The 23,656-nt window shown below is 47.7% G+C and overlaps 2 protein-coding genes across 6 annotated transcripts; one reads left to right on the top strand and one right to left on the bottom strand.

The window, feature by feature from the left end:
- Nucleotides 1-1,723: 1,723 nt before the first annotated feature.
- LOC119138831 (ATP-dependent RNA helicase DHX8-like) lies at nucleotides 1,724-23,399 on the bottom strand. Of its 3 annotated transcripts, XR_005101239.1 has the most exons (27): nucleotides 23,201-23,397; nucleotides 23,032-23,117; nucleotides 22,902-22,956; nucleotides 22,729-22,813; nucleotides 22,501-22,578; nucleotides 22,107-22,385; nucleotides 21,867-22,011; nucleotides 21,597-21,800; nucleotides 21,431-21,518; nucleotides 21,261-21,358; nucleotides 20,697-20,844; nucleotides 20,445-20,626; nucleotides 20,177-20,371; nucleotides 19,880-20,065; nucleotides 19,599-19,809; nucleotides 19,343-19,524; nucleotides 18,964-19,104; nucleotides 18,685-18,840; nucleotides 18,456-18,593; nucleotides 18,249-18,377; nucleotides 17,966-18,162; nucleotides 17,724-17,903; nucleotides 15,250-17,533; nucleotides 15,046-15,151; nucleotides 10,218-10,288; nucleotides 8,236-8,348; nucleotides 1,724-1,812 (listed from the first exon to the last, which is right to left on the bottom strand). XR_005101239.1 is itself a non-coding variant. In XM_037279207.1 (23 exons), exons 1-23 carry the CDS (start codon nucleotides 23,301-23,303, stop codon nucleotides 17,314-17,316), a joined length of 3,471 nt encoding a protein of 1,156 aa, XP_037135102.1. In that variant the 5' UTR covers nucleotides 23,304-23,399. The 3 variants fall into 3 exon arrangements, 1 of the variants encoding a protein (XP_037135102.1); XR_005101238.1 differs by having other exon boundaries at nucleotides 15,046-17,533; XM_037279207.1 differs by lacking the exons at nucleotides 1,724-1,812; nucleotides 8,236-8,348; nucleotides 10,218-10,288; nucleotides 15,046-15,151 and having other exon boundaries at nucleotides 17,314-17,533; nucleotides 22,107-22,370; nucleotides 23,201-23,399.
- etv4 (ETS variant transcription factor 4) lies at nucleotides 1,772-16,900 on the top strand. 3 transcript variants are annotated; one of them, XM_037279212.1, is made up of 13 exons: nucleotides 1,772-1,867; nucleotides 2,125-2,244; nucleotides 2,646-2,736; nucleotides 2,818-2,865; nucleotides 6,474-6,527; nucleotides 12,532-12,661; nucleotides 12,741-12,926; nucleotides 13,010-13,350; nucleotides 14,427-14,495; nucleotides 14,640-14,687; nucleotides 15,438-15,622; nucleotides 16,267-16,368; nucleotides 16,444-16,900. In XM_037279212.1, the coding sequence occupies exons 2-13, from the start codon at nucleotides 2,188-2,190 to the stop codon at nucleotides 16,669-16,671; spliced, it is 1,539 nt and encodes a 512-aa protein (XP_037135107.1). In that variant the 5' UTR covers nucleotides 1,772-1,867; nucleotides 2,125-2,187; the 3' UTR covers nucleotides 16,672-16,900. The 3 variants fall into 3 exon arrangements, with proteins under 3 accessions (XP_037135107.1, XP_037135105.1, XP_037135104.1); XM_037279210.1 differs by having other exon boundaries at nucleotides 12,529-12,661; XM_037279209.1 differs by having other exon boundaries at nucleotides 1,784-1,871; nucleotides 12,529-12,661; nucleotides 16,444-16,671.
- Nucleotides 23,400-23,656: the final 257 nt, after the last annotated feature.

Genomic DNA, 23,656 nt, shown 5'->3' with positions numbered 1-23,656 from the left:
CAGTCGCCGCGGCTCGTCATCTAAACAAACCTTCCCCGAACGCATGAGAGTGTTTGCTTAAAAAACGTGTTAACCGGTGCGTACTGGACACATTGTGGTTTTTCTAGGATGTGTTTCGAGAACAAAAGTTTGTCGGAATAAGCCCCTGCTCGCACAGACAGGCAAAAAGAATACACTGGATCCTTTCAGCAGACCCACAGGGGAAACTGGAGGGGGAGGAAAAAAAAAAAAAAAAAAAAATCAAACGAATTCATTTTGTGATTCTTTGCGCCCCTTTCCAGGGATTTTTAGGTTACATTGTACTTGGACACTTGGGCCTATTACACAATTGTACAATTTTCACGAATTGCGTGTGCTGTCACCGCTCCGCTCTTTTGGTTGCTGCTGGGTTTTTCTTGTGTCGCTCACTCCTGGCGTATTTATCTCCATCAACAGACATAATGGCGCTCCATCCATCCCGCTTGAATCAATAAGCACTCTGAGTACAAAGTGTCTCTCGTCTGTCTGCCCGTCCGTCCAATGAGCGCTAACGTCTCTGCTGAGCTAGCCGGACGCGCGACATCGCCTCCACCTCATTTGTTTCCAATTGGGAGACGTGATGAAGAACACGTGTGCGTCCAAGACATGTGCTATGACTCAAAGTTCTTTCTCTCCCCCTCCGGACATGTATTGTAATCACATGTGATGGCTTTCATTTTGGGTGTAAATATTTGATGGCGCCTTGAAAATATTACCGTGTCGTTTCTTGTAAGCCAAAACAAGAGCTGACGTTTAGAAATGGGAACACGCGACAAGGTTTTGGTACAGGAAATATAAATTCAGGAGAGTTTATGCGTGTTTGCATATTTTTTTTCTGACAAAATCACATTTCTGATTTGAATCGATTTCAAAACATCAATGTCGCAACGTCATAACCCCTTAAGCAATGGATATTTGAACACAAATGGTGAAGTAACACATGTAGAAAGATAATAGAAAAATACTCACCGGCATATATTTTCATCTAGTGTGAAGAACAACTATTACTGCAGTTTATTGCAGCGCTGTGACCATGTCCATATGTTTTCATTATACTGCCCCCAGGTGGTCAAGGTGTACACAGAGGAAGGAACAGCAGCATGTTCATGGAACTGAAGCAAAAAAAGTAAAAACTGTTTGCAACTTTGCATACATTAATTATTAGCAACACATTAGAAAGGTTCGTGGGTTTTTTTTGGGGGGGGGGGTACAACTTGAATTCTTTAATGGCATGTGTTAGAGGAACTCTTGTCAAAGCCAACTTTGACAAGCAAAACAAGTCAATAGCGATCTGCACACCTTCATATGCATGTGAGGTAATTTATTTGAAAAAGATGAGTTTCCGTCACTCTGTGTAAAAAGTGCTTTAGAGACTACTCTCACCTTTGTGTTTTTCCACTCAAGTTGTGCTAACTGGCTAAGATCTTTGTCCTGGCCGTGCGCTTGTGGACTTTCAAACCACAAAAATGCGCAGCTCCAAGCTGATTGACGTCACATTCAGCGCCACTTTTCCAGCTCTCGGAGGAGTGCGATGAGGTAAACAGCGAGAAGAAAAACAAGCCAAGGCAGGTTTTTTTGTGAATGGGATTTTTTTTCCTCTCTTTTTGGTGAATGAAAAACAACTGGAAAGTCCTGCACGAACCTTGAGTCCTTTTGCAGCGGCGCCGATTGGCTGCTGGGAGTCTGGCCCCGCCTCTTTTTTTCCCCCCGTGAAGCGTTGTGAATGGCTGAGGGGCGGGGTTTCGTCTTCATTCATAAGTCGCAGCATTGACAAAAGCCTTGAAACCGGAGCCACTGAAAGAGGAAATGCACCAATCAGCAAGCTCCTTTGGACAAAAAGAAAGAAACAGTAGGTAAAATTTGTTTTTCAACGATCGTTTAAAAACGGATTAAGATTAAGAGTAATATTGTGTTAAAACTGTCACAAAAAGGCAAGATAAGCATGCTGTGCAATCACTCGCCATAACTTCCCCCACGGCGCCCCCCCCCCCTATTTTCTTTTTTTTTTTGTGAATGGAGCTCATTATGCATGCATCCCCCATTCTCCCCCACACCCTCCCTCCTCCTCACCCTTCTTCCTCCCTCTCGCCCTCCCTCCCTCGTCAGGCTTTTGCAGGCTGCGCGGCCGTCCGCTCTGCTCGGGCCCAAATGAGCGCAGACGGCTGACGGATGGACCGTAACATGGATGCATACTTGGACCAGCAAGTGCCTTTCACTTTAGCAAACGTACGTATGCTTCCGCGTGCACTTCCTTTTTTTTTTTTTTCTTTTTTTTTTTTTCTCGACCGCAGACTTTCGGAGCCGATTGCGGGGTTGTTGTTGGTCTCTTACGCGCGTGCACGACGACGAGTTCGGGCTCGCAAGCGAACACGCGTCCTTATTTTATTTGTAATTAATTTTGTTCAACTTACAACAGCACCTCGTCAAAGATTTCATAGTGTTGGCGCCGTGCGCCAAATGGTCACTTCTCTTCCTCTTTTTTTTTTTTTTTTAAACCCCCCCCCCTCTAAAAAGAAAAAACGCGTGCTCACTTCGCGCACCTCTCGACTCACTAAAGTTACAAACGAAATAATTTTGACTTGCATGTGTCCGACTATTCATTTGTCAATAAATGCGTTGCTGTGCAGAAATCTCAAGGAAATGGGCCCCCAAATAGACTGTTGATGGCCGCCAAAAGGAAATACATGGACACAGAATTGCCCCCTCAAGAATCTGAAGGTAAAGTCCACTTGATTTGAAAGTAATGAACACGCACGTCATTGTTTTCCTTCCTTACGTGTGTGTCTTGCTTCTGTGCAGACCTCTTCCAGGATTTAAGCCAACTGCAAGAGACGTGGCTGACAGAAGGTAAGATTTTCTTCACATCTGTTTTCGAGAAGCTGTGAAATGATCATTTACGAGATTGGAGTTGTCTGCGTTTTCTTTTTGAGACAGAAAAAGTGGCAGTTTTTGGCCAAGGACACATAATGAGCATGGAACAGACTCATAGGAGTCACTCTTGTTTATTATTTGTCTTTTAGGCCGTTTAATTGTCGTTTGGTGCCGTAATTTAACTTTGCTTGTGCTCTTTACGTGCTTTGGATGGTGGTTTAATAAGTCTTTGTTACTTGTTTCTACTGGGTTTCCGACATTGAAAAGTGGAAATGGTCCATACGTGTGTCGATTATTATTTTTATTATGATTGGCTGGCCACCAGAGACCCTTGCATGCTCATTGAGGGACTTTGACTTTTCTGTTGCTCTGATTTCATCAGACAGACGCGCTCCTTTAATGCTAAAATGGACGACGGGCAGGCTATACGTTTTGCTAAACGACTCCAAATGAAAGGTATGCACATTTTGTCTTTTTTTTTCTGCCACCATTAAAGAAAATATACGGATGAGAATGGAAGGTAGGAGCCATGTTGGCTTATTGATCGTGGTCCTGCTGGCATGTTTCGCTCATGCCAGCAAACATGGAGAGCCGGCATGAGGCGCTGCTGCTCCTGATGACGTGAGCGCTAATGGAGTCATTATTCCACTTTGGGCTCACAAATAAAAGCAGCGTGTTGCCCCGTGGTGGGAATAGGAATACATTGATTGGCCTTTCTTGCGTCGCATGTGGCGCCGAGTAACCAAACACAAATACTACACCGCTTCCAGGAAATCCTTCTGTATGGGATTTTTTTTTTAGTACAGTTATTAACCAATCTATTTTTTAGGTAGTTTACAGAGTTAGCAAAGCAATGAAAATACATTTAAAAATCATGAAAAGTCAAGCCAAAACCAAGTCATGCAGACACGGCAAACAGGAGTTTCACCATCGCTCTAATGTGACTTGTTCACAGATAATATTATCATCTAATATTGCCTGTCTACGTGTGTTGCTGCACCTTTTGTGATCAAATAATTGTTGCTACAAATGGGAGACCAACTTTAAAAAATTTAGCCCAAACCAAATCTCAATTCTACTGTACATACGCCTACTTAAATTTGTCTACAATCAAGTGAGTCATGAATTTTCAATCTGAATGAGAAATGTTCAATTCTTGAGCGGTGACTTTTATTTTCCTATGCTTAAGTGTGACGACAACTAGGACCTTCAACTACAAAGCCAGCCACCTATTGTAGCACTTTTATTGCCTCGGTGCTTTTGTTTTTGTGTGTGTCGGGACGCCGGTGTGAAGTGAACTTGTCGCTTTTGACGCCGCATGTGAAAAGGCCGCACAGCGGTGCGGGTACGTCATTGTCAGGTCGTTTAAAAAAACAAAAAAGTGGCTGAGACGTCACGTCTGAGGGAAACGCACTGTTAATTTTACGCTTTGGTTTTAACGTTAGAATTCGTAATGTTTGATTATTTGCGTGTTGCAAACAATAAAAGTAAGGCCAGCAAGTCACTTAATTTAGTTTGACATTTGTCAAAAATAGAAACACAAGGTCAATATGTATAATAAAGTTAATTTCCTGGGCGAATATGTGACATATGGACTTATTTTTGTGGTCACATCCCAGCGGAAGCACAGCAAAGATGTTATTTAACTTGAAATAGCGGCTTGAGCTTTCTCCTTTTCCTGTCGCATTAATTAAAGACTTGAGAGGCTGCGATTGCACTTGTCAGGACTTTGCCCCGATTGTAAACACCACAAAGGCAAGTGCTGGGTGGGGGATTTTCAAATAATTTTTGGCTCTTCCTTTTGGCCGTGATGAGGAGGAAAGCGGAAGCGGCGGATGGCGAGCGTCGGGGAAGCTTGTTGCGTCTTGTCATATAGGCCCTCGGGTTTATAAGCCCAGAAACTCCCACCAAGGAGGGAGGGGTCGGGGGAGGTTTGTTGGCCTGTGTTGATTTAAAAACGCACTTTCTTTCTTGTGCTGACTTGAATCTTAAACTTCCTGCAAGTGTATCCACCTAAATCTAAAACCTTGGCTGTTGTCTAATGGCTTTGCTTGACGAACAGTCAGTTAGCGTTATGCTTAACGCCATAGACGGCCTAACAATTAAACTCAACATACGCCTCAACGGATATTTTCAAAAGTGATCTATAAATAAAGTTGAGTAACATGACAATACTCACAGGCATATATCCTTTATCCTCTATGGAAAATTCAGTGGTGAAACTTTTCTTTTCGCGTTTCTCAATGTCTATTATGCTGCCACCTGGGGGCCATGAGGCGCAACAGAAGGAGCACTTCTTCGCCACCTCTGCAAGATACGCACATACACGCGAAAAAACGCAATCCAAACCAACCCTAAAGCAAAACAGTAGCAACTCAGCGACTAATGTTGTAATTATTAGGTCGCAGTAGGCCGCGGGATGCTACATAACATTAGAAATCAATGATGTGTGTCGGAACTCGCCACAAAAAATGTGTCATCCGGTTTTCGGTGTACTACAGTAAAGGGAAGTACGATGACAAGAAAAAAGTGAATAATTCGATTAAATATCCGATTTCCTCTTTTTCTGCCTGCTGTCCGTCTTGCGCTCGCACGGTGGATTTAATGTGACTGAGACAACACAAGTCAATAATTTGAAACCCCAAACCAGGCTTGAGTGAGGTTATCAGTTTCCATGAAATGAAATTAGACTTGCGATTTCTACAATCTTCACATGAGGGTTGACATTGGGTCGCTACTGATGATAAGCCAAAATAGGGACAAAATACAAATTTGCTCATGGGAAGCCGTTTATGTTCCCTGCAGAAATCTGTTCTGGCTCAATGAGCGAGGAAACGTGCCAGGCGCCGTGACAAAGCATCGACTCGGATGCCACTTGTCACTGTCGCGTTGACTTTGTTTAGCCAAGTGGCGGTGGTCTGGACTGTGTCCGCATCGGCGCTGGATGAAGGATAAAACATAAGGGGGAGGTTTTTAGAACTGGGGCCTGAATAAAAAAAAAAAATCAAAGCTTAATTCTTCGGTTTCTGTTGAAATTTGGAAAGTTTAGAATTGTGCTTTTGCACGGGGTGACATCTTGATGCGATCAGCGATGCCCCGCCGCCGTTGGCCTTTTCAAAAGCGGCCGATTAGTGAATGAAATTCATCTCGGGTGGACGTGAATGAGTCCAGTCAGAGGCGGCGGCCCAGGTGCAAGCGGCCTCAGACAGGCGCTATTGTGCCGTGGGCTGGCGTTAGGGATCCCCGTCCATTCACCATTGTGCTGGCTGGACGCGTGCACATGCAGGTTGGGAATGAGCAACAGTGCGCCGCTGCGGGGGGGCTGCCGAGGTCACAACCATCCCGCTGGGCCTGTTGTTTGCTGCTCTCGAACCAACGAGCTAAGATAGTCACAAAGTTTGTCACGTGACTTTACGTTGCATTTACAGGTGGGAGGAGGGGGGGGGGCTTTTTAAAATAAGCTTTCAAGCCTGGGTTGTGGTTTTAATTTAAAGTCTTTGTGAAATAAGTCCACATAAAAGTCTGTTTCTCTGACAATGCCTCTTTTAAGTTTGACACGCTACTTTCCTCTCTTCTACTTCCAGCTCAGGTTCCGGACAGCGACGAGCAGTTTGTTCCGGATTTCCACTCGGAGAACTGTGAGTGCTTTGACTCTCTTTGTCCTCTCGGAGCTGGTTTTATCCATCAGATTGTTTTCCGGTTTCGTAGCCCCGCAGGTTTGATTGTTTATCTCGTATGATCTGATGTCGCTAGACATGCTCGTGTTGTTTCTGGCCCGCTGTCGGGACGGCGGGGTCACACGCGGGCCGGCCGAGGTGTCAACGGGGGCTCTGTGACTAAAATAAATATGATGGAAAAAAAGAAATTATACGGTGTCTCGAGATTGTGGATTTTTCTCCCTGTCACAAGTGGCTCTGGAACGTATCGTCCGGGGTGAGCTGCGGTTTACTGTAATCTCTCGGGCGGACAAAAGCCAGGACACCAAAGGGCCTCGGTATTGTGCCGCGCTGGTCGCCATTTGCATGCTTTTGAAAAGCCTAGAGGTTCCGTCGCAGGAAACCGGGAAGATGTAAAAAAAAGGGAAAGCGAACTATTTGAATGCGCTTCCCTTTGATTAACAATGGCGCTCGGGATCCAGGTGGGCTGCAAACATCCATTCATGTGGATGCTGCGTCTTTATGGAACTAAGCTAGCTAACTCAAGTGGTAAGTGGCGACGCAAGATTTGACAACTCACGACTTGCGTAATTTACCAACGTGATGATTTGACTCAACTTCCTCAAATTTTTGGGCATTTGCTTCAAACCGCAAAGTTAATGCTTGAGACAAATTTTTTTTTTTAAATTTGATGTGACCAACTTCCACCTTTAGCTTGGTGGGAATTTGAAAGAAGTGACAGCCTTTGACGGGGAGGTCACGAGGACATCCTACCCGCCGTCTTTTGTGTGTAAACACGGCGCCATCACAAGCCGCATGTGTCACGATCTCCGCATGACAGATGCCCGCCCGCAACATTGTCGCCGTCCATTAGGCCACAAAGCGCAAGAGGAAGTGCAGATGAACCCGAGGGCGCGCAGGGGTCATGTCTACTTAACCCCTTCCGACCCGGTCGGCCAATCGTGTGCGGACCCGATGCTAACGGCTGACCCCGCCGTGATTTTGAGGTCAGGGGGGGGGAGCTGTGCATTGACGGACGCTTCATTTAAAGGCGAAGGGTCGCTTTGTGTTGACAGACAGCGTCCCTGCTGCTCATAGTCACTCCGACTCTTCAACTTTGACCGGCAAACTATAGCGACGCGAACGCAGAGTTTTGTCCTCATGTTTTTGACGACTTGACAGATTGGAATTTTGGCACTGAAAGCAACTTTTTTCAGTCAGTACAAAAGGCCGATGGTTTTGTTACTATTGTTGCCTTACGATGTTGAATGCTTCGAATGGGATCAGTCTTGAGACGCTGCCAGGAGTTAAAAGTTCAACCAGTGTTGAAATTGAGAGACACCTGTGCAGGTGACTCACCTGTTATTGAAACTAGCATACATTTGTGTATAAAAGCATCAAGCTAGACTCTAATCCTGTCTGGCTGGAGTATATAATTAAGCCTGCGGACCAACACGGCGCCCCGGCGAGCAGGTTTACTGCGTCTGGCTTGTTACCTGCACGGGTGTGGCCTCCGACATAGTTTGGAAAAAAAAAAAACACTTAAATAACACAACGGAATGTCACGCTGAGGAATTGCGCAATACCTGCACATCTGTTGAATTTATCTCGCTGTGACCTAGCTAACAAGCGCATGTTATCCGCGGGCTGCCGTGTGTGTGTGTGTGTGTGTGTGTGTGTGTGTGTGTACCGTCACATTTAGGAGTTCTCAACTGCTCCGCAAGACCAAACAGGGGAAATGTCAATGGTGTCTCGCATCTTGTGCATTAACAGCGGGTCCAAATGTCGCCGCGCCTTGTTTCCCTGTGGGCACAAACAAAGGTGTGATTGTTATACGGAAAAAATATTTGACAGTTTTAACACTTGGGGCTAATTATCTTTGTCTTAAAGCCACAAAGTCCATAAATATGGCAAAACAATCACAGTCATATTTTCCTGCAGTAAAAAGTCTCATGTGGTCAATATTGTTGCGTGCCGAGGTCACAAGTCAGCATTCAACTGAGACGGCGAGAGCTCCTTCTTTTTTTGTTTACACTCGATGCGAGCCATTCATAAATTTTCTCCCCCCCGCCTGCGTAAGAGGAAGTGTGCCTCTCAGCAGCTTGCTCCTTCGCTCTCCATTCATAAAAAAAAAACTCTAGCCACCCCCCCCCCTTTCCAGCCCTTCTACTTCTTTCCAAGTGGATACTCCAAAACCCTCCCTCCCTTCCTGTGTGTGCTCAAGTCTCTGCTCCTTCACACACACATACAGTACATGCGCGCACACACACAGAGTTTGAGTGTTCCAAGATGTGAACTAATCCAGTGATTTCTGAGCTGTATGGGACGATTGTTTGGTTTTGTGCCTTGCAGTAATTACGTAGGAAGTTGCGGCCATCGAGCGCCGCTTGCGCTTCTTTTCAGGGAGAAGACGCAAGAGCGAGCGAGGAGCCGCGGGAGTGAATGGCGAGGAAGGCCAGCGGAAGCAGCCCCTTGCGCTCCTTTTCAGAACCAGGAATTTTGGAGCACAAAAATAGGCGGTGCTACGCAACAGCAAAAACAGTCAGGTGCCTGCCAGAAAGGAGCGACGCCTCCCTCTGGCACGCTCGAGTTCTCTCAAGTCGCAGGCACAAAGTCACACGGAGCAGCGGTTTTATGAATGGGCCGCTTGTGAAAAGCCAGTTGAGGTTAGCGAGTCCTCATTTACGACACCTTAGCTTGTTTTTGTGCCCATTTTTTTATTTTAAAACGGCATTACGGCTTTTTTTATGTCATGTTCTCTTGAAAATTTGCCTGCTGGAACTTCTATATTCATGCTGACCTGCTGACACAAGCCCATAGGCGTGCTGGTGGGGGTTCGAAATGAGGGGCGGGGGTGTAGCAGAGTGTTGCGTATCGATCCTCACCCGCCCAGCAGAGCAACTGATAGATGACTTGATGGAGATAAAGTGCAGATAAATCAGCTCCAAGAAAAAGAGTTAAGACACGTGCGGGTCAAACGTGTCGTGAAGCATTTAGAAATGTCCATCGTGATATTGAGAGGGGGCGGGGCGTTGTTAAGAGGATGAGCAAGAATTGTGACATCATTTGTGGATAGGCCCAAACCCGATTATTACTTTATTGTCTTCTCAATGAAATGATGAACCAACATCATCAGCTAGTTAGCTAGCTTACGTTAAGGCTACAGTGCGATATTTATAAAACTAAGCAGCGGGAGTTCACGATATCGTCTCGGTAACGTGTGGCGATATCGATTGCGACATTAAACATTAAGCTAAATTGAGAAGGTGGAGGATTGGGAGTGAAGAGTCAATATGGTGTCAGATTAATTACATCCCGCCCTCGCTTATAGCGGGATGTCACTCTCGCCGAGCGTCCCGGGACGAGGATGTATCGTCCTACGACGTGAGCGGCAGATTTACAGCGGCTCGATGACCATTTGTCAGAAGCGCCGACGCGGCACATTTGGACGTAAAGTGGACAGCGGGGAGAACATGTCAGAACGTTGACGCGGCACGTCAAGGCTCTTTGGCGCTCGCGGGGTTTATGGCTGTCTTTAGTGCAAGACCGTCTTTTCCTTTTCTACTAAAGAAATAAGAATTTATAACGGAGTCCAATCAGAGCTGGCAAAAGTAGAGATGATAAAGAGACACACACAATACAAAAAAAAAAAACTTCAAGTACAGTAACTACCTCCCACCACTCGCTGTCATGCTGACTGATGTGGGCCGCCGGCGACACTCCGGGACAAGTCGGTTCTCACCCTGGCAGACAAGAAGTGCGGTTATCATACAGAAGGAAGTGAAAGTGTGACATTTGCAGAAAAACACAGCAACCTGTGACGGCCGTCGGTCACATCCTGTTAGCCAACCATTTTGCCCTCAGCATCAAGGACTCAGTTTTTCCAATTCTTGACAATGCTGATTTTGTAAGGTTGGAAAAAATGACCCTCACTGGTAAATTGTAAATAAATGTCATCAAGGTGTTTCTCCTAATAATACGTCATTTTGCATTTAACGAGGCGCGACGTCCGTGCGAGTGGCCCGTTTCCCGTCAATACCATTAAAAATTCATACATGGGATTGGAAAGCACTAATGGATTCGCCGGCGGGATGACGACGAGGACGAGCGCAAGCGGCTTTTTGATTACGCGGCGACCCGCGAAGAGCGCACATGTCGCGCACATGTTCGCGCACGCTCCACGCTCGAGCGCAGGCCCGGATGGCGTTTTGTTGCCTCGCTTCCTCCTCACTGTCTCGCTGTGATTTACAAAGCCTGGGAGCAGAAATAGATTGATTACATTTTAATTGATTTGGTGTGTTGGATTTTCTTTGGTGGCATAATTCTGTCTCTGTTGCTGTTTGACGGTGTCAAAAACTTCCAATGAAATATTGAATGATTGGCTTGTTGCGCTGCAAATGTCATTAGCCGTTCTTGTCAATCGATAGCTTCCTTTTTAACCTTTCAAAAGCAGCACGCTGGAATCGTCTTCAGTGGCTTTATTGATCGAAGGCATTTGGTGAGCGAGAGGAGGGGGTAAATGTTTGCAAAGAAGCGGATAACCCCCGAGAAGGAGTTAAGTCGCAAGGTTTGACACCCGGCCCGATGTCTGTTGAGTTACTGCCGGCGAGGACGCCGCGAGTTGCGGACTTGGCAAAGTTTTGCATAAACATCCCGTTTAAGCCTGTCCAGAGCCAGTTCTGTCTCCACTTTTTTTTTTTTTTCTCACAAGTGGGCCATAGAAGGAACAGTTTAATTTTAGGGACTAACAGTCAACATTGCTAAGATTACGTTTCACCATTACGAAATATTTTCTTGGAATAGCCGGGAGTCAAAGAGTTATGACTCCAATTTATCATCATCTATTATTACAAAACAAGTCCAAATGAAAAGTGTAATTCCATCATGTCCCTGCGGGCCGCTGTCTTTCACGGAATCTTATCTTGAGTGAGTCGCTCTCATCTGTGTGTATGTGTGTGTTTTAGGAATCCCATAGGAATCCACTGGACATATATTCCCACTAGTGTGCCTCAGCTGAGAGGGCCATTGTGTGCCGGGTGGCTTGGCTGGGGTGTGTGTGTGTGTGTTGAATGGGGAGCCCCCTCCCTTCTATGATGTAATGATCCCTTCACTTCCTAAAGCACTCAGCCATGACCATCACCTTTCTCCCGCAGTAGACATTTACATATGTAAAAGTACGCCCCCCCTCCCCAGCCTGTCCCCAATTGTAAGCCGACTTGTGTACACGCCGAGGGTTGCGACTTCTCCAAGTGGAACTAAGTCAAGTCATCAAGCCCTTTCACTTTCGGGCCACACATGGTCGTCCGTTTTTTTTCTTTTGTGAATGAAGCGCAGCGTGCAATTATCCGTGCCAACCCCACACGCACGCGCAGGCGCAGGTACACGCCCACAGAGATTCCAGACACACACATGAATGAATGCACCCCTCCCCCAGCTGAAAGTGCACAGCTGCTGCTGTTTACCCTACCGGGACCAGAAAAACATCCTGTACACGTCTCAGGCCGAAAGCCTCCCCTCACATAATAAACAGCAGCCCTCGGCACAGCTTGAAGCTTCGCTTTGGATGTTTTACTTTAAGGGCGGGGGGTGCGTTAGAAAGTTACACCAGGAACACCCCCCCCTCATCCCACTAAAACTTTCCCTTTTGATTGACAGCTTGGTTTGAGGGCGCAAATGTGAAGCTTCCCTATCGTGGCGACATCGCCTTTTGTGTGTGCATAGCTGGCACGCAGGTGTGACGTTTGCTTTCGTGGCAGACTTGTTTAACTGAGGAAGTTAACTGTTGTGTCTGCAAGACTCAAAGCGAGTGAGGAGACTTGGGGCCTGGAATGTGACCTGGTGTTTTGTATGTACACACACACAGACACGCAAGCACTGTGTTACATGCGAGATGGTCAAAGTACTTGAACGCCTCAACTGCTTTCTACAGAAAACTTCTTTTAGTGCTAATTGTGAGTCTTTTGTCTTTTCGGTGCGTTGACAGCAGTGGCCTTTCACAGCCCGCCCGTCACCATCAAGAAAGAGCCACAGAGTCCGGGTTCAGACCCAAGCCAGTCGTGCAGCCACAAGCCCAACTTTGGCTTCGCCGCCAGTGGGGAGCAGTGCCTTTACGCCAGGTAAGCATCAAAACATTACCCTTGACCGCTCAAACTCTGTTGATAATTCCATCAAATTGTATCTGTTTGTTTTCTGCAGTGCCTATGAGCAGAAAAGGGCCGGTGCAGGGGGCGCCAAGCGGTCTTGCCCGGGCACCCCCATGTCACCCATGCAGCAGCATTACTCGGTCAAACCCGCGGCGGCCGGCCGGCCCGACGCCGGCTACATGAACCCGGCCGCCACTTCGCAGCCGCTGCCCAGCAACGCGTACCCCCCCGATGCCAGGTGAGCCTCGATTAGCCGCTCATGATGGCCTGGCCTGGAAACTCGAGGGCCGGTGTGTATTTCAAGTTTCTGCTCACTTACAGATATCAGGGCCCCTCAGGAGACCCCATGTGCCCCCAATTCCCCGCACCATCGCAGGCCTTCCAGCGAATGCCCTCCGCCCCGGCGGGACACGGCAGCGGGGGCGGTCCGGCCGGGTGCTACCACCGGCAGCACTCGGACCCCTGCATGCCCTACCTGCAGCAGAGCTTCAAACAAGAATATATGGATCCCCTCTACGAGCGGGCGGGTCACGTGGGGGCGCACGGCACAGGGCCGGGGCATGGCCGCGGGCACGGGATGCCGCCCCACGCAAGCCAGCACCCGCACAGGTTTCCGCCGGCACATATGATGGTCAAGCAGGAGCCCACGGACTACAACACAGGTGAGAAGCAGTGACACAAGGACGGTAGCCCACAGAGGTCATAACAAACTACATGCAAATACTAACAAGGAGAGTTAGGGCTGATTTTTCTTTTTTTTTTTTAAACAAAAATGAACATCTTGAGTTATTTGCACTCAAGTGTTTGAGGTGAAAAATAATCCAAAGTTCTATTGGCTAGGTAAAATAAATCCTAGTGAGGTAAAACTTGCAAGCCCCCCCCCCCCATCTCAGCCAGCTGTGGAACAGAATGTCCGTAAAGAAGCAAACTTTTTCTCCCTGAACTAGTGGACTCCTCCTCCCCTCCTCGGACATACAAGGAAAAAAAAGTGAGGGGGGGAGAAACGTTCTTTTCTGGCGCATTCACACCTTCTCCTTCCCTCCCTCCGAAGCCTTCCCTCCTTGCCATACTCCCCCCCTCCCTCCCTGGATGCGGTGGAGGAATTTCATTGAGAAAATGGAGGGCAGAGGAAAGACTAGAGTCCCTGGCGGAGGCCGTAGGGTTTCACGTTGCAGCGGTGGCTTCCTTTTGCTGCAGCCCCATCAACTCATAATGGAAAAATGAGCGTGGCGGCAGTAACTCGAACCTCTCGCGAGTTTGGGGGAGGGAGGGGGTGGTGGTATGAGGGCGTTTTGAACAACAAGCTGCAGGCCCAAATCAGCTCTTCTATGGAAAACCAGCTTACAGTTACAAAGAAATGTGAGACTTGCACATTGCAAAGTACAATTAAATATACTACTACTTAGGTACAAAATGTGAGTGTTTGCCAACTCTGGTTAAATAGCTTTGAAACACTGGCAATCGGAATATCAGTTGAAAGACAACAAAGACACTGGCATGGCTTGCACCCAGAACGCTTTGAATGGAATCTTATCGGAAGGGTTGCATTCCGCCTCAGTGACTCACTACTGCACCTTTTGTACTTCTGCTTGCTTGTTTTTGTTCCTGAGACTCACACAGAGACACCCCTACAATGATTTCATTGACTATCTGTTTAGCAGCGTGGTGATGATTTTGCTTACAATACGAAGCTGTCAGTCTGCAAGCTAATTTGACATTTCTTTCTTTTGCTCGGTAGATGTGTCAGGATGTTCTTCCATGTACCACCACAGCGAAGCCTATCCCACCCCCCAGCCAGCCCCCGAAGGTAAACATTTGAACATTGACAATTATTTGTTAAGATCAGGGGATGTTGTTAATGTTTGTCAACTGTGGCCACGGGAAGTTTTTTCTTTTTAACATAAAGTGTAATAAAAAAATGTTTTTGTGACACACTGTGCCTGTTGCCTAGGTTACGGGTTTGAGAATGACTCCCGCGTGGTCCCAGAGAAGTTTGAAGGTGAGTTTTCTCTCGGAAGGAAACGCGAGACACCCGAGTTGACGTTTAGCGGTTTTAGTTTCAGCGTGAGAACTTGTAGCTGAAGATGCGAAGCGCCTCAGGGCGCTGACGTGTGCCCCTTCTCGTTTGTCACGTCTTGCATTTCCATGCTTGTTTACGCCGTACGATCAACCCCCCTCGAGGCGTCTACCGATATTATTTCATGCATGTCAACATCCTTCGGTATGTCTTCAACCTGAACCCATTGCATTTCGGATTGTACCTGACTGAATCCACCTTTTAACCCCAGCTAATTATCATATCACAATTATGAAAATCATCCAACGTACATCATATGGAACATGAAATCTTTACTCACCAAAGATGAGGATAAAGATTGTTGTAGACTAACATCATGTACATAGTGATGACATGATGTATCCACTTTATTCCCGGGGTCTGTCGTGGAGCAACAAATGTGGGAGCTACATGTGGAAGAATCACTACAATATAACAGTGCACAATCTTTACCTCCTAACATGAACATAAAAAATAAAAAAAAACACCACCGCATCGTACTCACCAGATATGCTTATCATTTGGAGACAAACTCATTCCTTTTATGCTAGGAACAGTGTTATGTAGAGCTGTGAAGTTACAAGGTCGCTGTGAAAGTAGAAAATAAATTCTTGAGCGGTAAGCCAGTCACGCTGCAAACGTTGTCCAATTTGCCTTGACAATGTCCGGGTGACTGTTCTCTCTCCTTTGCAGGTGAGGTAAAGCAGGAAACAGGCGGCGGCGGTGGCGGCGTGTTCCGCGAGGGAACGCCTTACCAGCGGCGAGGCTCGCTGCAACTGTGGCAATTCTTGGTGGCCCTCCTGGATGACCCCGGCAACGCGCACTTCATCGCCTGGACCGGCCGCGGGATGGAGTTCAAGCTCATTGAGCCCGAAGAGGTACCTGCGCACTTTCCACAACACGGCACCAAAGCCCTGGCTAATTTGAAAATAGTACCAGTTTGTGTCAAGGAAGTTCAGTCATCCTTTGCATACTTTTGGTTCACTAGGCACAATTTCAACAAGTTGCATTATATATGTATGCTTTGAACGATGAATACATAAAAGATATGAAGGACAAATATCAAACTGCACAAACTACATTAATAACCAACACATGCTAGCCAAAGACTTACAACTTTGCTAGTCTAAGGAAAAGCAACACAGTGAATCCATTCACAGCCTTTCAAAGCAAATGATTTATTAAAAAAAATAAAAGAACACCACTACCAAAAGGTGAAGTGCGATCTAGTTGTAAGTGTCCAATTAGCGTTGTCGTTATGAGTGGGGCGCGTGTCCATTTGGGGAGCGTCCAAACGCTGCTGCACGGTTCTATTATGGCTTCACAAGGCATTAAAAATGTACGAGTGCAATTAGTGGCTGAGAGCACTCAGGGATCAGCCCAACATGATGCTGGATGCCTGCTTGCATCATGCGCAAATACATTCAGTGCTCATGCCATTTTGGGGAAGAAAAAAAAAAAAGTACTGCACATAGCATTGTCTGCCATCCCAAGTAATAATGGACGTCAACCTGCTCCTCAGGTGGCCCGGTTGTGGGGGATGCAGAAGAATCGTCCCGCCATGAACTACGACAAGCTGAGCCGCTCTCTGCGCTACTACTATGAGAAGGGAATCATGCAGAAGGTAAAAAAAAAAAAAGATATCTGGGTCAGCTGGTCCATTTTGGTCTTTTTGGCTAAGCGTGCGTGCCGTTCTCAGGTGGCGGGCGAGCGCTACGTGTACAAGTTTGTGTGCGAGCCCGAGGCGCTGATCTCGCTGGCCTTCCCCGACAATCAGCGGCCCAGCCTGAAGGCCGAGTTTGAGCGCTACGTCAACGAGGAGGACACGGTGCCGCTGTCTCACCTGGACGAGGGAGGGCCGCCCTACAACGCTGCCGAGCACCCCGCCCACGCCGCCCAGCCCTACTCCAAAGCCTATATGTACTAAAGCCGCATCCCTCCGAGCCCCCCCGAATCCCTTGCTGTACCCCCAAAGCATCTTTATACACGCCTCCATGCACCCCTTCCCCCGCCGCCACTTGTATATACAGCTACGGTGTTTCTGTTCTAAATTAATCTCACGAGGGAGCTGAGTTTCCCGAGGCTCCCTGTCACCGCCGAGGCCTCGAAATACGATTGTGGATCAAGAGATTGCTTAATAAATACTTCAAATTATACACGACTGCACGTCCTGACTCCTTCTTGGCCTCCACAGGCACGCACGTTTTCTTTATATACATATTTATATACATTGTATATTTTTGATGACACACTAAGACCGTTGTATACCTATACATTTCTTTTTAGTACAGCACAATAAATACATGTCATTCAAACTTACTATGGCTGACGCTATCTTGACAATATAGGCAGAGATGGCTTTGCGCGTGACTCGTCGTTTTTTTATGCTGATTTCAAAATTGTCTTCGAGCACATTGTCTTATTTTCATTTTGACTTGCGGTTTACTTGCATCTCTGATTAAAAACAGGTAGCGAAAATGTGTCAGACCATTCATCTTGTCCTAAAATAAAGGACATAGCACCAGACTTTACCAATCATCACACTTTACCAATGTCCCCGTCAAAGTTGTCAGCGTCTCCTGAAGGCTCTGGAGATCCTCCAAGCGTTAGGCTCCTCGTAGCGGTTATAGAGAGGCTCCAGGCGCTGCTGCTTCTTCTGCCTGCTGAGGCGTGTCGGGTCGGACACCTTGAAAAAGGCGGGCGCGAACTCCACCAACCAGCGTGGGTCGATAGTGGTCACCTCACGCATGTACTCCTTGGTGGTCAGCACCAGCTCGTGGTAGACCAGCCTGCAGAACGACACCGCTGTCAGCGTTCACCAAACTGGGGCGTCACAAGTCCCAACCACTAACAACTCAAACTGGAATTGAATAACATTTAAAATCCAAATAAATAAATGAACTGACTCTAAAAACCCAAACGTCAAAATGAAAGTTTGATGACAAATGGAAACCTACGGTAACCCCAATGAAAACTCACCACTCGGGCTGGCGGTTGAAGAGCGTGCTGGACGGGTGGAGGTAGACCACCTGCTGGTCGATGAGGGTCCGGTAGCCCTCCTTAGGGTCCTTCCTGGCAGCGTTGCGGAAGAAACCGCTGCAGATGGCTTTCTGCACGCGCATGGTCGACTTGCCGCAAGACACCACGTCCAGCTTGTGTCTGTGCAACCGACATTGAACATTTTCTCCATCCTCGACATGGAAGGAGATGGCCGCACTCACCTGTCCATGATGCTCAACATCTGCTTGCGGATGTCCTGGGATCTTTTGAGCGAGCGGCCCTGAATGAAGTTCTCAAAGCACCAAGGGTTGGAGAACTTGTTGTTCTTCCACGAGTTGAAAACGGCCAGCAGGGTCAGATGGTCGCCTTCCGGCTGGGAGAACTTGGCCTTCCTCTGGTCTGCCTGGATCTGCTTGTCCTGCCAATGGGAGTCACGCACGCTTGCGTGTCAGCTCATCATCTTCTGCCGTGTTCACTTAATCAGACCGTGTGTTAAGCATGTACCTTGGGCCTGTAGAAGACGTTCTGCACGGACAACATGGACACGATGGTGAGCATCTCGTCGCTGCAGCCCAGGTGCACGGACATGATCAGCATCTTGCACAACATGGGCTCCAGAGGAAATTCCGCCATCTGGATGGGAAGGCGGCGCACATCAGGAACCTCCAAAAAATCTGATCACAGAAACGTCTTCCTGCCGGTGGTCCTCACCCTCCTTCCCAGACGTGTGAGTAGCCCCTCGTCGTCCAGCGCACCCAGAGCGTAGAGCTGCTCCATGGCTGTGATCAGCGTCTCCATGGGGGGAGCGTCCATGAAGTCGAAGGCCAGCAGGTCGTTGATGCCCATGGCCTGGTGGGTGGACGAGGGCCCAAAGCCGTTGAACCGACGCACATCAATGTGTGCAACATCAATGCGACGTCAGCGTGTGCTGTGCGTGTACCTTGAGCGAGAGCACCGTGCTGGCCAGATTGGTCCTCTGGATCTCCGGCACGTTGGTGGTCAACATCTCGTCCCTGTACGCTCGCTCCGTGTACAGGCGGTAACACTTGCCGGGACCTGTCCTGCCGGCTCGGCCCGAACGCTGCTTGGCCTGTGCCTGAGTAACACATCATTTGCATCGCAATCTTGTCCATAAGCTCACGTATAGCTATTTGGCATGATGTTGGCTATTTGCCTACGGTAAAGTCGCCTAACGTCATAATGATCTTAATGTACAAACCTGCGAAATGGGCGTCACCACCAGCTGGTCGATGCCTGACTTGGAGTTGTAAACAATCTGTTTGACAAAACCGGGGTCCACCACGTAGTAGATGCCGTCGATGGTCAGCGACGTCTCGGCAATGTTTGTGGCGATGATCACCTGGCATCACAACCAAAACATTGAAAGCTTTTAATCAATGAACCGGGGTGTAATAACTTGAAACAAAATGCTGGGATGGCATGACAGCAAAATAAAATCTTAATTGTTTCAATTTTTGTCCTCACATAAATACATTTTTCTCCCCACACAAGTATGAAACTGACATTTACTCCAAACAAGTAATTTTGTATTTTCTCTTTCCAGTAATCACACGCTACATCACGGTTCGGGTGTTTACCTTCCTGCTGCCAAGTGGTGCCGGGTCAAAGATCCTGGTCTGCATCTCGCTGGGCAGTGCTGAATAAACGGGAAGGATGATGAGCTGGGGAACATCAGGACCAAGCATCCTCATGCGCTCAAAGAGGATCTCGCAGGCCGTGTCGATCTCCTCCTGCCCAGTCAGAAAGACCAGGATGTCACCTAAAGGAGGAGGAGGAGGTCAGGATCTGATGTTGTGGCTTGGAGGACAGCATGGTTGATGGAGCCTTACATACCGGGAGGTTCGGTCAGGTGGATCTGCATGACTGTGATGAGGCTGGCATCCAGATAGTCAGTCTCGGGCTCCCTGGCGTAGAGGATCTCCACAGGGAACGTCCTCCCTGGGATGGTGAAGATGGGTGCCTCGAAGAAGTACTGCGAAAACTTGACGGCGTCCAACGTGGCCGACGACACGATCAGCTTCAGGTCCTTGCGCTTTTGCACAGTCTGCAAGAGAGAAGGCGCTCTCCATTCAAGTCCGAATCCTTCACGCCGCCAAGATCTCATGCTAGGTTACCTTCTTGAGTAGTCCGAAGAGGACGTCGGTGTGGATGGTCCTCTCGTGGGCCTCATCCAACATGATGAGGGAATACTGGCTCATGTCGGGGTCGATCAGACATTCCCGCTGCAGCATTCCGTGAGTCATGTACTTGATCAGGGTCTCCATGCTGGTGCAGTCCTCGAAACGAATTGTGTAGCCCACCTAAAAAAACAGGAAGTGAGATGGAGGACTTCTCTCCAAATCACAGTATGGTTTTATGGATTGCTGCCACCTCCTGGACACTGCTCACATGTCAGGCGGCTTCTCCCTCACCTCCTGGCCCAGCCGACATCCGTACTCCTCGGAGACCCTCTTGGCGACCGACATGGCGGCCACGCGGCGGGGCTGCGTGCAGCCGATCTTCCCCCGCGCCGTGTATCCCGCATCCGCCAGGTACTGCGTGATCTGCGTGGTCTTCCCCGAGCCGGTTTCGCCCACCACGATCAGGATCTGGTTGTCGTGGACAGCCTGTGGAAAGTGAAGGCAAAAAAATCAGCAGGGCAGGATTGGAGTTAATGATTGTGCAAGAGACCCTTTGAACCTGAACCAGCTCCTCCTTGAGCTTAAAGATGGGAAGACTCTCCCGCTGCTGCAGGATAGACAGCTCCGTCTTCTTGCCGTACGACACCTGGTTCCCCCCGAAGGCGTACCGCTTCCACTCTGGAACGTTGATGGGCAGGGCGCCGATGCCGCGCATGTTGGCGGCGATCTGCCGACCCTCGTCTGCGACGGGAGAACAGAAAGTGAGTCAGAATCGCAGTCACTTCCAGTGCTGAAAACTTTGAACGCTTACAGTCCGGCATGGGGTCGATCCAGTTCTTGTGGAGACCGGTCGGGATGCGGTCCATCTCTTCGTTGCGAGCCGCCTGCTTGAGCTCGCGACGCTCTTTGGCCAGGGCGCTCTGCATCATGGCCGCCCGCGATAGCGAGCCGTCGGGATTCTAAAAACAGAGAAAATAGACATTGTTGTCCACTTTGTTAGGTACACGCGCTCATGAGGTGCATAACAAATACTCCGAAGAATTTTTTTTTCCCATAGGAAATAATGGTTATCCAATTAAACCATTCCAGACACCCATAAATATGAACAAAAAATAAATTGTACACAGAATAACGATGGCTTAGCAAGCAGAAAACAATCTGAAGTAAATATAAATCACCAATGAAAGATTTTTTTATTATCTTTGTTGAATGTGATATGCTATTTAAGCCAATGCAAGTCCAGAACCCCTTCTTACAGTCACTTAGTGCCCTCTAGTGGTAAACTGTTGACACTACATTTGACTGTCCATTTTTTTCTGTCATAGCAAGGAAACTTCACTTTGTAATAATAATTATATTAATGATGATAATGTACCTTGACGATCTTGGCGGGACTCGTGTTGTTGCTCCACCGCGTCTGACCCTGCAGGAAGGGCGGCTCCTCATCTACCAGGTCGATCTCAATGTCCATATCTGGTCACATGATCGTCACGAGGTCAACACGGGCATGTGACCACAAAATAAAAAAGCCACCAACACGCTTACCTTCCTCGTCGTCTAAGTTGGGAAGGATTCCTGTCTCCTCATCAAACTCCGGGTACTCCTCCTTCGGGAGAACATTGGCGGCAATCATCTGGATGAGGAAAGCAAGACAGTTCCAGTTGGAATATTTCAGAGGAATCAAATTTATTTGTTTTAGATAACTGCTGACCTGTTTGACCTCCCACTTTTCCAAGTCTGTGATGCGGGCCATCCTCTTTTGCTCACTTGGGTTCTCCTCGCTCTCCACCACGCAAACCTCCACAGGAAAGTCGGGATTCCTCAGGGCGTTGTCCCCGTCCCCGGCACCCGTACCGGTTTCAAAGTTCCTCTTGCGGTTGGGGTTCAGGTCCTCTCCGGTTTCCTGATCGACGTCCTGTAATGATGTTCGCAGCTCTGTCACGAGTGTTTGTTTGTTTCTTTTCCTCCTCCTAAGACTGACCTTCATGCTGAGGCTGGCCTTTGTTCCGGTCATGGACAGCACTTTGACTTTGACCTTTTGTCCCCTGCTGACCACATACGACACGTCTGCTATTCGGCCTTCCTTGCGCAGCTCCGACACGTGCACCAGGCCTTCCCAGCGCCTCCTGCATGCATTTTAGTCTATTATTGGAGAACTTCACTCTTTTGACAATGCTGATTGATTGATAATTCAAATATTTTCCGCAAACATTTGGCGTACCGAAGTCCTTCTAGCTGCACAAAGCATCCAAACTGCATCACACTGGACACTTTGCCACAGTAGATGTCGCCCACCACGGGAACATCGGACAGAGGGCGCTCGACGGGCTTCGGTTCCGGGACCGCCTCCTCCCTTGCGGCGTCTCGTGGCGGGCTCGGTGGTCGGTCGCTCCAGCGGGACGGTCGTTTCCGTTGCCGCTTGCCGGTCGTATCGCCTTCGCACTCTCTCGACCCGGACCAATGACGTTTCCGACTGCTCTCCTCTCTAAAGGTACATAAACTTGATGAATGTTACCTACTGAATGAATAAAACAGACTTTATTGTATTTTTGTGCTGGATCTGACTAGATTGGGTTTTGTCTAAAGTGTTTTCATTGTTAATGTACTGAACTCACCCAGATGCAGAGGAAGGCATGAGCATCTCCAGCTCCTTCATGGCTGCTGCGGCAACCTGCTCATCATTTTCACTGAGCTGACGTGACGTAATTTTATGGACAGAAAGTCACAATAATGTAAACGTCAGAATTTTTTTTTCTACATTTCCCCCACACCATTTACAAGTGTTAAGACATTTCAGAAAACAAATAGTATTTTTTCTAAGTGAAGTTCCATAGCCTACCCTCCTCCACACGGGATCATCTGGTTTACATAAAGCGGGATATTTTTCTTTCAGCTTGTCTTGCTCACTCTTGGGTTTTTGCTGATGTGCTGTTGTGAGCCAGAGGGATACAAACAATACATTCAAGACAATGTTCATGTTTTAAAACACCACACACAGGACGAAGAAAATGTCTACCTTGACTCGCTTGCATGGTTTTGATAATTCTAAATAGGTTTTTCGTGAGTGTTTCCTGAAAGACAATAATGAACTGACTGGTCAGTTACCATTGAAAACAATAAAATAATCCATTTTGAATGATACCTACAGTAAACGCGGCTCCATTTTGTGTCAAGGCAGCTTTAAACTCCCCAAATGTTGGGTGACTGTCTGCGAGGCTGATAATGAATTCAGCTGTTGAACAAAAAAATGTTAGCAAAACATTTGGCATAAAAACAAAATGGTATAGCTTTTAGCCAAAAGACATTGGGGTATACCAAGATCCTTTTCGCTTATTCCAAGATGGTTTTCCAACTCGGTGCACACTTTGGATACCAAAGATAAATACTCCAAACGTTTAAGACTATCTAGCGTCGCCATGTTGGTTGTGCTAGTCTGTGTTGACGCGGAAGTGACTAGTCTTCTTCTTTTTGGATTGTCCGGAGGTTAGCCACCTAACGGGGCATTCCCGCCACCTAACGGGGCATTCCCGCCACCTACCGTCACTCCGGAAGTGACTCTTCTTCTGCGCTGCACTAAAACTAAGCGGCCGCACTAACCATCGCCCTCTATCGACCAGCTGTAATACAACAGATGTAATGTTATTCAGAAAAAAACAAATTTCAGTGTATTAATAATTTTGTGCTTATCTTTTCTCTATCACAGAGTATACTTACCTGATTGGACACTTAAAAGTTTAACTTGTTAGTTTTTGTTGTCTTTGATATCCTCCA

The sequence above is a fragment of the Syngnathus acus genome, chromosome 19, assembly GCF_901709675.1.
Source record: "Syngnathus acus chromosome 19, fSynAcu1.2, whole genome shotgun sequence".
NCBI lineage: Eukaryota > Metazoa > Chordata > Actinopteri > Syngnathiformes > Syngnathidae > Syngnathus > Syngnathus acus.
The sequence above is the reverse complement of the archived record's forward strand: the minus strand, read 5'-3'. Positions and strand labels throughout refer to the sequence as shown.

What these genes read in the sequence shown, in the direction of transcription:
- etv4 (XM_037279210.1), top strand. Translation starts at nt 2,188, where the DNA reads ATGGACCGTAACATGGATGCATACTTGGACCAGCAAGTGCCTTTCACT. An exon ending in GGATTTCCACTCGGAGAACT is followed by an intron (nt 6,528 to 12,528) that starts GTGAGTGCTTTG and finishes GTGCGTTGACAG; the next exon opens with CAGTGGCCTTTCACAGCCCG. An exon ending in CCCCCAGCCAGCCCCCGAAG is followed by an intron (nt 14,496 to 14,639) that starts GTAAACATTTGA and finishes CCTGTTGCCTAG; the next exon opens with GTTACGGGTTTGAGAATGAC.
- LOC119138831 (XM_037279207.1), bottom strand. Translation starts at nt 23,303, where the DNA reads ATGGCGACGCTAGATAGTCTTAAACGTTTGGAGTATTTATCTTTGGTA. An exon ending in CCACCTGACCGAACCTCCCG is followed by an intron (nt 19,525 to 19,598) that starts GTATGTAAGGCT and finishes CTCCTCCTTTAG; the next exon opens with GTGACATCCTGGTCTTTCTG. An exon ending in TTCAACCGCCAGCCCGAGTG is followed by an intron (nt 17,534 to 17,723) that starts GTGAGTTTTCAT and finishes GTCGTTCTGCAG; the next exon opens with GCTGGTCTACCACGAGCTGG.